Source organism: Harpia harpyja, chromosome 9 (genome assembly GCF_026419915.1).
Source record: "Harpia harpyja isolate bHarHar1 chromosome 9, bHarHar1 primary haplotype, whole genome shotgun sequence".
Lineage (NCBI taxonomy): Eukaryota > Metazoa > Chordata > Aves > Accipitriformes > Accipitridae > Harpia > Harpia harpyja.
The window spans coordinates 15,294,632-15,307,579 of NC_068948.1; the positions used below are offsets into that span (position 1 = coordinate 15,294,632).

Consider the following 12,948-nt stretch of genomic DNA (forward strand, 5'->3'; position numbering starts at 1 on the left):
GTATAAAGGAGCTAGTGCCACGCTGCTCCTAAGTTAAAGCAACAAGCTGTGATTTCTCATAGGACGACTTAATACAGGTACAGCAACACCACCCCTAGTTCTAGAGCCCGCTGAACCAATTCAGCTGGTATGTTATTGCCAATTGTCCTCCTTTTTATCCTTAAGCCTTCTTAGAAGCTATGTGCCTCAAATGCTCATGCATGTTTTTGTCATTAAATCCTCCTGCACTGAAATCAAATCAAATGCTTAATATTTACAAGTAATTTTCCATTTTGATCAAGAACGTCAGATTTCAAAGCAAGCAAAACAAAAACATTTATTTGCAGCAGCAGTGTAAAAATGCAAATGTAATTTAGAGACTCCAAATAACTGTTTACAAATTTGTATAGTTCAGAATTACAAATGTTTTCTCCAAGTTTGTAGTAAAGAAACCTGTAAGAAAAACCAAGCCTTGCTTGGTACCGTGTTTTAAATCAGATGATTTCCAAAGGTTACTTCCAACCTAACCTATTCTATGATTCTATCTGGCTTTACTATGTAACTTTTCGTCCCTAACAGCCAAAAGCATGAGAGAGGAAACAATTAAGATTGTGCAATTTATAAACATCTTTTTCTATACAGCCATAGCAAAAACTCCTTGCAAGCATCTCTTTCCCAAAGGAATGGTGTCCATTGCAGACATCTCTCACCAATACTGCTATAGCTTTCCCTGTCTATTATTACTAAATTCTTTAATATATAAAGGCTGCAGGAGAAGATATGGAGCCAACAAATGCATTAAGATCTGTAAATTCAGTACTTGGATTACACAACAATGAAGACATAGTTCATTTCTACACCTTTTGTATTTTAATACGCTAATCATCTTGAAAACTGCAACATTTTTGTTTTGCTTCTGCCTACATCAAGAAAACTCAACCCCTCTTTCCTACAAGGAATGCCTATCATACTACATATGCTCGGGGAAAGTCACTTGTCTAAAGATATGCTGCCACATTGCCTTTGGAAAGCAGTTCTGGTTGCACTTTCAGCTGGAGAAAACAAAAGTCGTTTGCACACAGATCTCTTAAGTTTTAAAAGCACGGATAAAGTATTGAGGGCTGTATCATAATGCTCTGTTCTAATGCTGATAAACCTAACAGCAGCACAATACAAGATATTTACAACCTGAGGTTAAAAAAAAAAAAAAATCAAATACTCTGGAGCTCAACAATCTTAATTATGTACAGAATACAAAGGTGATACTCTGGGTACTTCCACTAGACAATAGGTACATAAAGGGATACTAAAAAGAATAGGCAAGGATGTACCTTTAACAACCCAATGCCAATTGTAGATTCTGGAGATATATAATGGAAATAGGCAATGGGAGAAAGAAAAATCGGCCTGGCCACTTTCCTATTGCCACTGCCAGAGAAAAAGTATTGCGTTAGCTAGATGGACAACTAGACTAAGCCTGCAGGGCATTTCTTACATTTTTAATTTGTGATATGATGTAGTAAAGATAAACAATACTCAGAGGAAGTGTTTCTTGTAAACAAATGCAAAGTGAAGCATGTTCACATTTAAATATACTTTCCTATTTTTGATTTAACAGGCAGTGATCAACATAAAAACAACATAAGCAATAGGAAAATTCATAAAGTTCAATAGCCTGGGAATAAGATAAAGAATCAAGGAGGTTACCCAGCATTTTAGATCCACAAGACTGAAAAACAACCTAAATATATACCAAACACTTAATACAGAAGACATCTGACTCATGCTGTGACTCAAAACCACACTGTATTAGCATTTTACTCACAACTTTACTTTCCCTAAAAAGTGAGTTGGTGAGCAAAGTTGGCTATTCTTTAATTGGCTTAGTAATAAAATGCTGCTATCCAGGCTTTACAACATTTTATCAACAGTAAATACATATACTGAAAAACATCGAATTCAGCATTCATTCTTATAAAAAAAAGGAAACTGAGATTATTAGAATTTATGTTTCAGCTTGATTTAAGTACTGTATTGTAAGCTCCAGTAACCTAAACCTCATTACAAAGGACCCACAGCAGTTCCATCCATCTTTATTAGATGGGATCAGCTAATTTTGACATCGTATCAACACATGGCCCAGTGAAGACTAAAAAATCTCCCCAGAAAGCTACGTAAAACTTGTACAGCTAGACTGCATTGAGTTTAGCGCCTTTAGATCTATCTTATATCAATGCCAAAGTCATCCCAGATACATCTACAAACACTGAAATAGTAATTTGAACACAGTGCACCCATATCTTGACCCAGATCCATTTCTTATCATTTTTATGCAATATATCTAATGGAGCATTACATAACCACTAATGTTTATGGTGGCCCATTTCGGGCATCAAAAGCATGGCATTCCTGCCATGGGTGCTCAGAAACCAGACACTTACAGTAAAGAAGCTTGATAGATAATCGCCTCCTGAGAGCCCAACATGTAATTGCAACAGGTTATCTATCAGTCATGACAAAGGAATGCCATAGAAAAGATGGATTAAATTGCAGGACAGCATTCAAACACCTTGAATATGAAAGCAAGTTCATGCCATGCTTCCTGCAATCCCTAGCTTCTTACACCATAGAACTTACAATTTTTGCTGCAGATGCAGGAATAATCATATAGGCAGTTTCCCACCAAACAGCTCTACACCCAACAGCAGGTCCATCTCTGATCCTTATCCCACAGTATTCTTCACACAGACAATCCTAGACTTCTCTCAACCCAGTCTTACGCAACTATACTTCTCTTATTCCACACACTATTAGCTCAGTCCTCCTCTAATAACTTCGAGTTCATGTGTTAACATCCTCTTCTTGCAAAAATTCATCCAGTGTTTGCTCCTCATCATCTCCATCTAAATTCCCCACCTTCAGCCTAGATTTCTTCCCCACCTACCAACTTCTATTCCCACTTCCTCTGCATCATCTCTGCCTTTTGCCCCCCTGCTCTCAGTTAAGCATCCAAATACTTGCAGAAGTCCAGAGCCACAATGGAAGGAAAGGCTTCGATAATCCCTGTCTATGGTATGTTCACTACTGATGGCTGTTTTAGAAAGGCAGTTATAGCAATTAAGGAAAACAACAACAAAACACTAGTTGATATTTCTAAAACCTGTTTCAAACTGGCTAAATTTGGATGGATCTTTTCATTAAAACAGCAAAAGCAAAGAGACCTTGCTATCTTTCAGGAAGGATGCTTCAAAAGCAAGTATTAGGTCACTGAGAAAAAAATTGCCCTAAGTTATCAAATACTAAACCAGCTCCACCACAACTTCAGTCTGTTGAAGTGGCTAAGCAAGTACAACTGAAGGTTAGAAAAAGTTCAGCGCAGGGGTAGGTAGACAGCTTAGAAAACTTCAGCGCAACTGGAAAACTGCAGACAATCTTATTAAATAAAGCCGATAGTATTACAAACCCTACTTCCAAACATTGCTTTTTCTTATTAGGACTACTAGGAAATTGCAAAACCTAACCATAAAGAATCTGCTCCAAGTTCGCTTCTGATTATCCTTGTTATTTTCCTTCACTTTTGAGTGTTATAAAAAACAGTACTATTTATAGATAGGGCGTTCATTTCACTAATGACTGATCTGACCTTTCTGTTTAATGTCAGAGGGCTTTATTTCAGAATTAAAACCCTCAGCATCTACAGTTGTCTTCAGAAGCCACCAGGGCATGAGCAACTTTAAGTTACAGCTTGATTTCACATTTACTTCAGAAGTTTACGTTAATAAAGGAAAAAAAAAAAAGCCCCCAAACACTATCAAAACGCACAAGGTATTACCCAATTAAAACATAGACGTGTACACTCTAAACATGCCTAAAAAAATTTTCATTTCTGTGGAAGAACAGGTGCATCTGTGCATATTCTTTAACTAGAAGTTACTTGAGGATATGAACGTGCCTGCTTGGATGTATTGGTATATGTAAATAATGTGCTGAACTAAAAATCTCTGCTTTGCAGTATGTTGACAGAATGGGTGACAACTGTATTAAAATCATTAAGTGCCATAAAGCCTAAGGAAAAGTAAAGGTAACTTTCCTCTATTTACATTACACATTTTCCTCTATTTACATTACAGACTGACCAACCAGTAGGAAAAAAAAAAAGTATTTAAAAACAAAATTAAAAATGTTATTTACAATTTTTAATTGTAGTTATACAACTTTAGTATATATGTATAACCTAATTATCATTTAGTATTTATGTATAACCTAATTTTATACAAAAAAGTTAGATATAGTCAGTTTTATTTCTTTACTACATGGAAATGGAAAACCAAACTTGACAAGTTTTGTGCTTCTGTTCATAAGTTTTTCATTCAGGTAAAGAAACCCTCTATCATTTGGTATTCAGATTTGTTTGTCAAGTTAGCATTACTACTGTACTAGAGTAAATGGAATACATCTACTGCTTAGCTATAGCAATTTAGCGTTTACAATATAGATATGAGTACAAGTACCAACGCTAATGAGTTTGCAATTAACTTTTCATGATTTTTTAGTGCTAGTTACATGAAGCCGTAAGTTAAGGAACCACTCTTTCCAGTAACTTCCTCCTCTGAAAAATTTAAGCAAAAAAGGACTTCATATGTTACAAACAAGCTAATTTGCGTTTGCAAATTTTTAAGAAATGTGCTTATAACAGAGGTTGTGAATTTATTCTGCTTTTCAAATGGGTCTTTCAAATTTTAATATGTATTTACTGGAACTATTTAGCAAAGCAGACAACAAACAATTGCAAACAACATAATGAAAGGGGTTTAAGGGCTTAATTATTAAAATTAATATGGAAAAAATCCATACGTATTAATTTAAAAGCATCACTTAAATGGAAAATTTTAAATTAGATTTATGCCAAATAGTTATGCGTCTGAATAGGCGGAGCAGGTGGGACTATTCCTCTGTTTTTTAGCACTTCAAACATGAGTTTTCAGACAGAAAAATCTGTTTATTTTCAGAAGAGAGGCAACAATATTGTTTCAAGCAATAGAAGATGACCACCAGTGTTAAGAGTGCTTTCACAACCTATTTTCACATTCATGCTTTCTCAACAAAACAGTTTAGGGCAGAACCAATTTACTTCTCACCTATATTAAGTTATTGATTCCCATAAAAGTATCATATTAGTATCTACCAGGGTATATAATTATATAAGTAAATAATTAAAAATTTCAAAAGGAATAGCTTTTGAGACACTTCATAACAGCATTTTTAAAATTAAACTGCTAAGCAGATAGCACAGATGATGGGTTCTTTTAGAAAGATTGGGAAAAACTTAAGTTAAAATAGCTGTTTCTCTTCTCTACTCATTCTTTAATTCTCTTTGTGAGGTAAACTATGAGTAAGAAAAGTGGCATTGGCAAAAGTAGACCAATCTCAGCAGCAGCAGATCCAGCTAATTTGAGCAACTCTGGTTTCATCTTACAAGCAGGAACTTCCAGTGGTATTGAACACTGTGCAGGAACAAGTGGAGGAATAGAGGTAACGAGATCATGTCACACAGAGCATTTTTAATTAGAGATAACAAATCTGTAAGTAGTAAAAAAATGTAATAAAAACAAACAAAACTTTACAGACATAGATTGAGGTCCTCCAAAATATATCCTGTGTATTTTATATGATACATTTTATGGCTCCATTATTTGCTGTAAGCTCTCAGGTAAGCTCTGTTATCAGAGCTTAAAACAGTTAAGAAATTAAAAAAATATATCTGTTCAAGGAATGAAACAGTGACATGGCATTACTGAATACTTGTTTTGGGAAAAAACATAAGGGAGGGAGCAAAACCAGAGAGAATAAATTGACTTCAAATACAGCCCCCCCCCCCCCCCGTTTTAAAATGCCACTCAAGGTTAAGTTATAAAAGGCCAGATAATTTGTTTGCAAACATAATGAGTCTGGTTATTTTAACAGAGAATAAATGCAGCTCTATTGCATAAAATAAGCTTTGATGATAACTTTATATGCAGCGAGGCTACCAGCTTCCATCAAGAGGAAACTCACCAAAAATATAATCAGGTAGTCTGACATTAAGCATTACAATGTCTTCGGAATCCAGGTTTAAATGATTACAACAGAAACATTACCTGTGATTTGAATGAGTACTTTTCAAGAAGAAAACCATCTACATTTATGTGTTTAAACTAAGAAGTAGGAAGGAAAAAGAAAACACATTGTAAATGTTCTGGTACATCAGGTTTCTAGATTCCCAAAGCAAAACATAAGAAAATTAACCATCAGAAATCAGCAGAGAGACCAGCAATTAGCTTATAGCAAGCTGTTTCTGACTAACGATTTTTCCACTTTAGTTTTCCCAAAATCAAATTTATGATTTTTTCCTTCATTTTATAGAAACAGTTCCAGAAATATCTGCAAATATACACACCATGTGCTAGTGTTCAACACAAGACAGGTTGTAAAAGCAGTATTTTCAAACTTTGGAATCACATAACCAAATAAGCCACAGAATATTTAATACCTTAGCTATTTTTCATAGAATTCAAGGATACATTGACAGATGTACAGTACGAAGTTACAGTATGATTCAGAGGCCAAGGTACTTTGTCTCATACATTTGAATATTTTAAAAATATGTGCAGGGCCATGGCCTGATTTCTTGGTAGAAGACTTGTAACTTTAAGTGCACACATATTTATTATTAATAATCCTTTTTTCCCAAGTAATTAAGTACTACAATTTTGGCTTAGAAAGACAGCATTAGCCCTAAATGAACATCTGACATTTTAGGATGTTTTAAATAGAAACAATCAAGTTACCTAATTAGAAAAAAAAATTACATGTAGCAAAATAATTGCTATCCTAAAAATTTCAACATTAGATAAAGCACTCTTGATACACCTAGGAGAGCTTATGTTAAGACAGTCTAATCAGTGTTCACCTAGTGACCCATGCTAAATTTAAATACTTTGGACCAAGCTGAAGTTTATCTGAAAATGCTGACTGTGATGCCATCAACAACAGCATAAACAAAGCATGTTTGTCTATTGTCTAGCTTTAAATAGATGATCTGTATTGGCACCCATCTCTACATCATTTCTGGGTGGTCTTTATCAAGTTTCCAGCTATAATACTTTTTCTCCATGGTTCAGTTCATGTGTTTCAGTTGTAAAATCTTCAGTGTAATAACCATATTGCAAATATTGTTTACTCAGTTGAACAGCATCCTCTCCGTCTCTTGACTAACACACCTGAAATGCATTTCTGAGAAACACTGAGTTCCCTTCTACTTTGAATTGAGTGGGCTAATGCAAAGAGAAGTTGTTTTTTACCTCCTTCACTATGAGTCAAAAGAGTTAAATCCTGTACAAATACTTCTTTTCTTAAGCCATGTGATATAAATTTTTCAGTCTAAGGATATGACGTTTTTAAGACAGGCCTCTTACTTACTTCCTGCTTTGGAAATGCTCACCTGGACTGTCATGCTCTATAAAATACACCTGATGTTGATCTGTTCAGACAAGCCTATTAATATTAGCTTCAAGATTATTTTCTTAAGCTGGCTGTTAAAAAGAACTAATGACAAATATGAGTATGTATTACTAGACACCCAGTAGCCCTATTCTAACAAGGGTCACCACATTTTCTCCTCATCTTTCAGTCTATCTCAGTGCATGTACAAACAGTGACATTGATGGGAGGTAGGTTGACTAGACCATTTCCAGACATCCCTTCCAGTCTCAGCCATTCTGTGAACTAGATACTTCTCCCTGGAGCAACACACGCTTAATACACATGCAGAAGACCATTGAAAGTTTTGTATTTACTTTATCTTTACCCGTAAAGCACATGTAGACCCTTTGGTACAAGTTTTATACTGCAAATTTTTGTGTGGATTATATAGTATTTAATTCCTAACTGAAAATTACTTACTGAATTAAAAATTAGAAGCAGCTAAGACTTCTACATGAGGATGCTTTATTTAAAAACAGCAGCAGCATTACTATCTGAAACAGCGTAGCTTACATCTCACCAAGAAAGATTAGTATTATCTTTGTTTCTGGTTACTGGATTTTTGGATTATAAAAATCTTACACAGTTAGCCTTTCACGAAGCACTGTTAGGGATTAAAAACATCTTATGAACATGTTCTATATAATGAAATCGTAACAATTCAACTTCATTCTACCCAGAGCTGGAGAAGCATGCCAATTAAAAGCTCTGTTTTGAGGGTTTAATATCAGCAGGTTGAAAATGGGTTAGGCAATAAACTAGCAAAAAGATGCTCAACCCAGAGAGGAGTTGTTTTTTTGGTTTTTTTTTTTTTTTTTTAAGTCACACACACTTTAAATCTCCTAAGCTGTTTATAATGATAGAGTTGCCAAAAATAGCCCAGCTAAAAATCATGGAATTGGCTGCATCTGTTACACAATAAAAAGAGCCCCAAAACATTGCAGAATATTAGAAAAAGGTCTTAAAAAAACCCCCAAAATCAACAAGTAAAGATGGCATATTCTGGAGGTTTGTTTTTTATTTGTATAAAAAAATTCAGTGCATCCATTTTAGGTACAACTGTATATTCATATCCATGAATAGTAGCATTGCCTGTGAGTACATACTCTGAATTTTTCAGTCAAAACGCACCACAGTAGCTTCAAATGTCGTGATTCCTAAGTCTTTTGGACAACAGGATTTCAGCATGCAGACTATTTTCCTGCACCCTCATCAATGCCTCCCTCCTAATTAATATGATTCTAACGTGTACCAGGACCTATTTATTCTTAATGAGGTTTTGTTCCAACTCAGGAATGGTAGTGCGGGTGAATACTGAGTCACAAGAATCCTCTCCTCTTCACTAGCTCTACCTGAACCAACCAAAAAGTAATAGCTTCCACTGACTCCATTGAGAAATAACACAGTATGAATCGCACTCCTCTCTTCGCTGGTGTAGTAAGGCTGCAATGCCCCAGCTATGCTAACAAAGAGCAGAGCTAAACAAACAGAAGCATTTAGCTATCTTCTGCAAAGTCTATCCAGGCTGCACAGAGCAAGACAGAGGACTAGATGTGGGCATACTACAGTAATACCAGCACCTTATTTTGGCCCTGTTTGGCAGAGTGCCTTTAGAATCACAGTACCATCAGTACCATATAGACAGTTACATACAGGTTGGTTTTTTGTTTAGCCTTTTTTCTTTTTTTAATTTATATCAGCTGACTACTTCTGTGAGTCACTCGTCCAACTCTGTGCAGACTAACACGAATTAAAGGAGACGTGGTGAGAACACTGAACAGGTATTTTTTGGAAGAGGCACAATGAGACTCAAGGTGCAATTTCATGCTTGGTTAAAGGCAGGCTACAACTGCTGCTACTAGGAGTCAACCTCCTCTCTGTGCTTACATTGGCTCCGGCAATCCTGAAGCTTCATGGCAAGTTGGATCAGCTTAATAACTCAAGTGAAAATTAATTGTGTTCCCCACCAGCCCCAGCTCCTGAACAGCTACTATAGCTGATGCAAGGCAACTGCCATAAATGTGCAGACAGGACGAAACAATTGGTGACTTCATTTTGGCAGCAGGCAATCTTGGAATAACACATCAGTCATGAAATATCAGATATCATCGATAAGGTATGATTTTTCCGCAACATGTGTGTTCTTCACAGTTGGTCCAATTTTCATAGGGACAGCAGAAAAAAAATTTACCCTTCCCATCTTAGAAGCAAAAAATTATTTTAAAGAAAATAATTCTATGGTAATATTTCCACCAGTTTTCTTCTCACAATGAATTATTTTCATTAAAATTTTCCTCGGTTTGCTGTAACATAACACATATTTCAGCCTGAGGTGTTACTATCCTTGCTGTTACAAGCAAATGAAAGTCAGGATCTTTCTATGGGGAGTGCTTCACAGAAGCTTCTATTCACATCTTGAGATACGAATACAGATGTGAATCTGTAAAAGCTCCTGGCACTCCCCACACAAAGATCCTGACTTTCAGTTCTATTTAATAGAGGAACTTCCATATATCACTAGCAGTAACTGCAACTCTCTGGACATTCTTTAGGCTCTCAGCGGTCATACCACTGTTAGCAGTTGTGTACTCTTGCTAAAATTGATCAGTCTGTGATTGATCTATGTAAGTGACTTAGACTTCCTACCTTTACCTACCTGTGAGTTTAGATTTCACTATATTCATCTTAAAATGATACCTTGAATGCTCATCTACACTGCCCATGCCACTAACACAAAATTCCAAAGAATTTATAGAACTAAGTGTGTTAGAACTGGTTATTACATGACACTGATTATGGTAAGCAACCATATATTTAATTTTCCAGTTGGAATTACCACTTGACAGCTTCATGCAGCAATGTGCCAGAACTGAATATTAAGGTCTGACTACGCACTAAAGCAATTAACTTAATCCCCAACATTTATAAGCATCTTAATTAAATTTATGGACTCTTTCCTCTCTCATTCCCATGCTACTGAATAGGAAAAAAATAAGCTCTCTTTCAAAAATTACCATATATGAATTGATGTACATTGTACATCTAGCAGAAGATAAAGCATTCCAGAATTCATTTAGTGTGTGAAGAAATTCAGTTTAGCACAATATTTAAATGTGCTTGCAGGTATGAGCCAGGTATGTAACTGATAAATAGATTCGTCGTGGAAATTGAAGGCTAAATTGCATTTGTGTATTTCACAAAAAAACCCCAAACAAAACAAAGCCACCACCAACAAAGGAAGAATACAGTTTATCTACCATAAGAAAAGTTGCCTCCGATACTCATTTGTGAACACTGAATTATAAATAGGTTATAGGATTGCTCATATAGTCATAGAAGAATAAAGTCTCACATGCTATTTTCTCAATCAGTGGTAGCATTAACTACAACAAAATAGAACGAAGTCATATTGCAATCTTTAAGAAACAAAATTGTAAGTCCAGTCCTGAAAACATTCTTCAGAATGAACGATAAAACTCTTTTCAGACTCAAGGCGAAGAAAATGCAGCCCTGCTTCTGATTCAGCTGCAAACTGAATACTAGAGTACAGCATCACAAAGAACAGGAAACAGTGCTTTAACGGTGAACACAAAATTATTCAGAACAAGCATCAGTTCTGATTAAATTATCATCAAGAAGTAGAAAACGTTATTAGGTTATTCATTTTGGCAGTTATTTTTTAAAACCCAGTATTTTCAAATTGTAGATATTAAAATAATAAAATTTTTTTAAAAATCAGAAGTAGCAATACATATACTGAATACAACATTCCAGAACCAACTCTTTACAACCATCCATGAAATTTACTAAAATATTAGAAGGAAATTGCAATACATTCCATTGTATACTTCGTGGTAATTATTATAGGAAGGTATTTAACACTTTTATGACTTACCAGCAGCGAAGTCATTATTTAAATCTATAAATGCATGAGAGTGCGGTATATACATTTTACTTTTAGTTTCCAACGCAGCATGCCACGATAAGTTCCTACAGACAAGAATAAAAAGCAACACATTTAATCAATGCTTAGGGATTGTTAGTCATGACAATATACCTTTAAAAAAAAAAATTGCAAAACCTGAAATAAAATTGAACAGAAAGCATTTTCTCCTAATGCTAAGCTAAAATTACTACTTAGCTTACAATATACTAAGTAACTAGAGTTAATTGCTTGAAAGGTTCTGTAAAGGATGATTCATAACACAGGGGCTTCAATTAGATTTTACTAACTTTCTAGAGCAACTGTTTTTGTACACAGAAAAGTATCACTACCCATAAAGTGAAATTTAGTGCCTAGACTTCAACTGTAAATCTTGAGACACTGATCACTGTCCTCCCCGGTTTCTTCAAGCAGTTTTACTATCAGTACTTCTGAAATCTACTGTAGGATTAATAAAGATGGGCAAAAATGGACATAATCACACGCTGTTAAAGCAGCTCATGCCCGCTGCATGTAAATGGACTTTATTTTCAGTCACATAAAATCAACACAAGAATTAAACTCTCATATTATGATGGACTACAGGCTAATTATGTCATTTCCCAAGCAGGTGATACTTTATTTATAAACATACATGCGCTGCTGGGTTCTGTTCTAAGAATGACTGAACTTCCAGCAAACCTCCTTATTAGCAGCACATTGAAATACAACAAATCCTTCAAAAGTCATTGCCATTGAATCATCAGATATGTTACTTTCAGAATCCTTTAGCTGATACACTCAGAAAAATCTCAATATGCACTATACAATAGCAGTGATATTACTACTGGAATGATGTTGTTTATTCCAGTGACATTACATACATATTACTAAAGTCCTTATGTTCCGTGACTCATTTTACAGTAAGAAAAAAAAAAAAAATAGGCTTCTGATTACTTCCCAGAGATCATAACTCTTAGAAATGTTAAAAAGAATCACTTAATCTTAAGGATTAATTAAATATTTTCTATAGTTTTTTTCTATGTATTCAGTTTTTTAAGATAGCCAAGAAAGTTAGTTATACAGCTCTAGCATAAATTTAAAAACATTTTGGATTAAAAAATAGAAAAATGCTTTTCTAAGCAGATGACAAAGCTGTTTTCCACAGAAAAGACATTGCTTATGCTGTTACCTATAACAGTCTTATTTTGAGCTCTAATGAGTAAGTTTATTTGTGTCCTAATGCTACTGAAAGAATTTCTTCAACAAAATGAAATCACTCCCACTTTTCAGTATCTTCAAAAGCTCATAGAATTTTTCAATATATAATCATTGCAAGGTGTTCAGAAACACCCTTGTGAATTTGAAATCTCTGTTCCATAATCCATCAATTTAAATAAAAGTAATGATGATAAAATTCAAGTTGGGATTAATGACCAAAAACGTATTTCCAAGGAGGGTATATTTTGCATTTACAGATTTAGATGTTACCCTACATCACTTCTGAATGATCTCTGAGGAAAGGA

General features: G+C 34.9%; 1 protein-coding gene across 2 annotated transcripts in view; it reads right to left on the bottom strand.

The window, feature by feature from the left end:
* The window catches only part of ITFG1 (integrin alpha FG-GAP repeat containing 1), a 94,900-nt gene that overhangs the window by 71,298 nt on the left and 10,654 nt on the right, over positions 1–12,948 (bottom strand). For both annotated transcript variants that reach the window (XR_008236542.1, XM_052796193.1), the window contains exon 6: positions 11,396–11,490. Coding sequence is in view for 1 of the 2 variants with exons in the window: in XM_052796193.1 (XP_052652153.1) it covers positions 11,396–11,490 (95 nt within the window). In the remaining variant the exon portion in view is untranslated. The remainder of the gene's footprint in view (positions 1–11,395; positions 11,491–12,948) is intronic.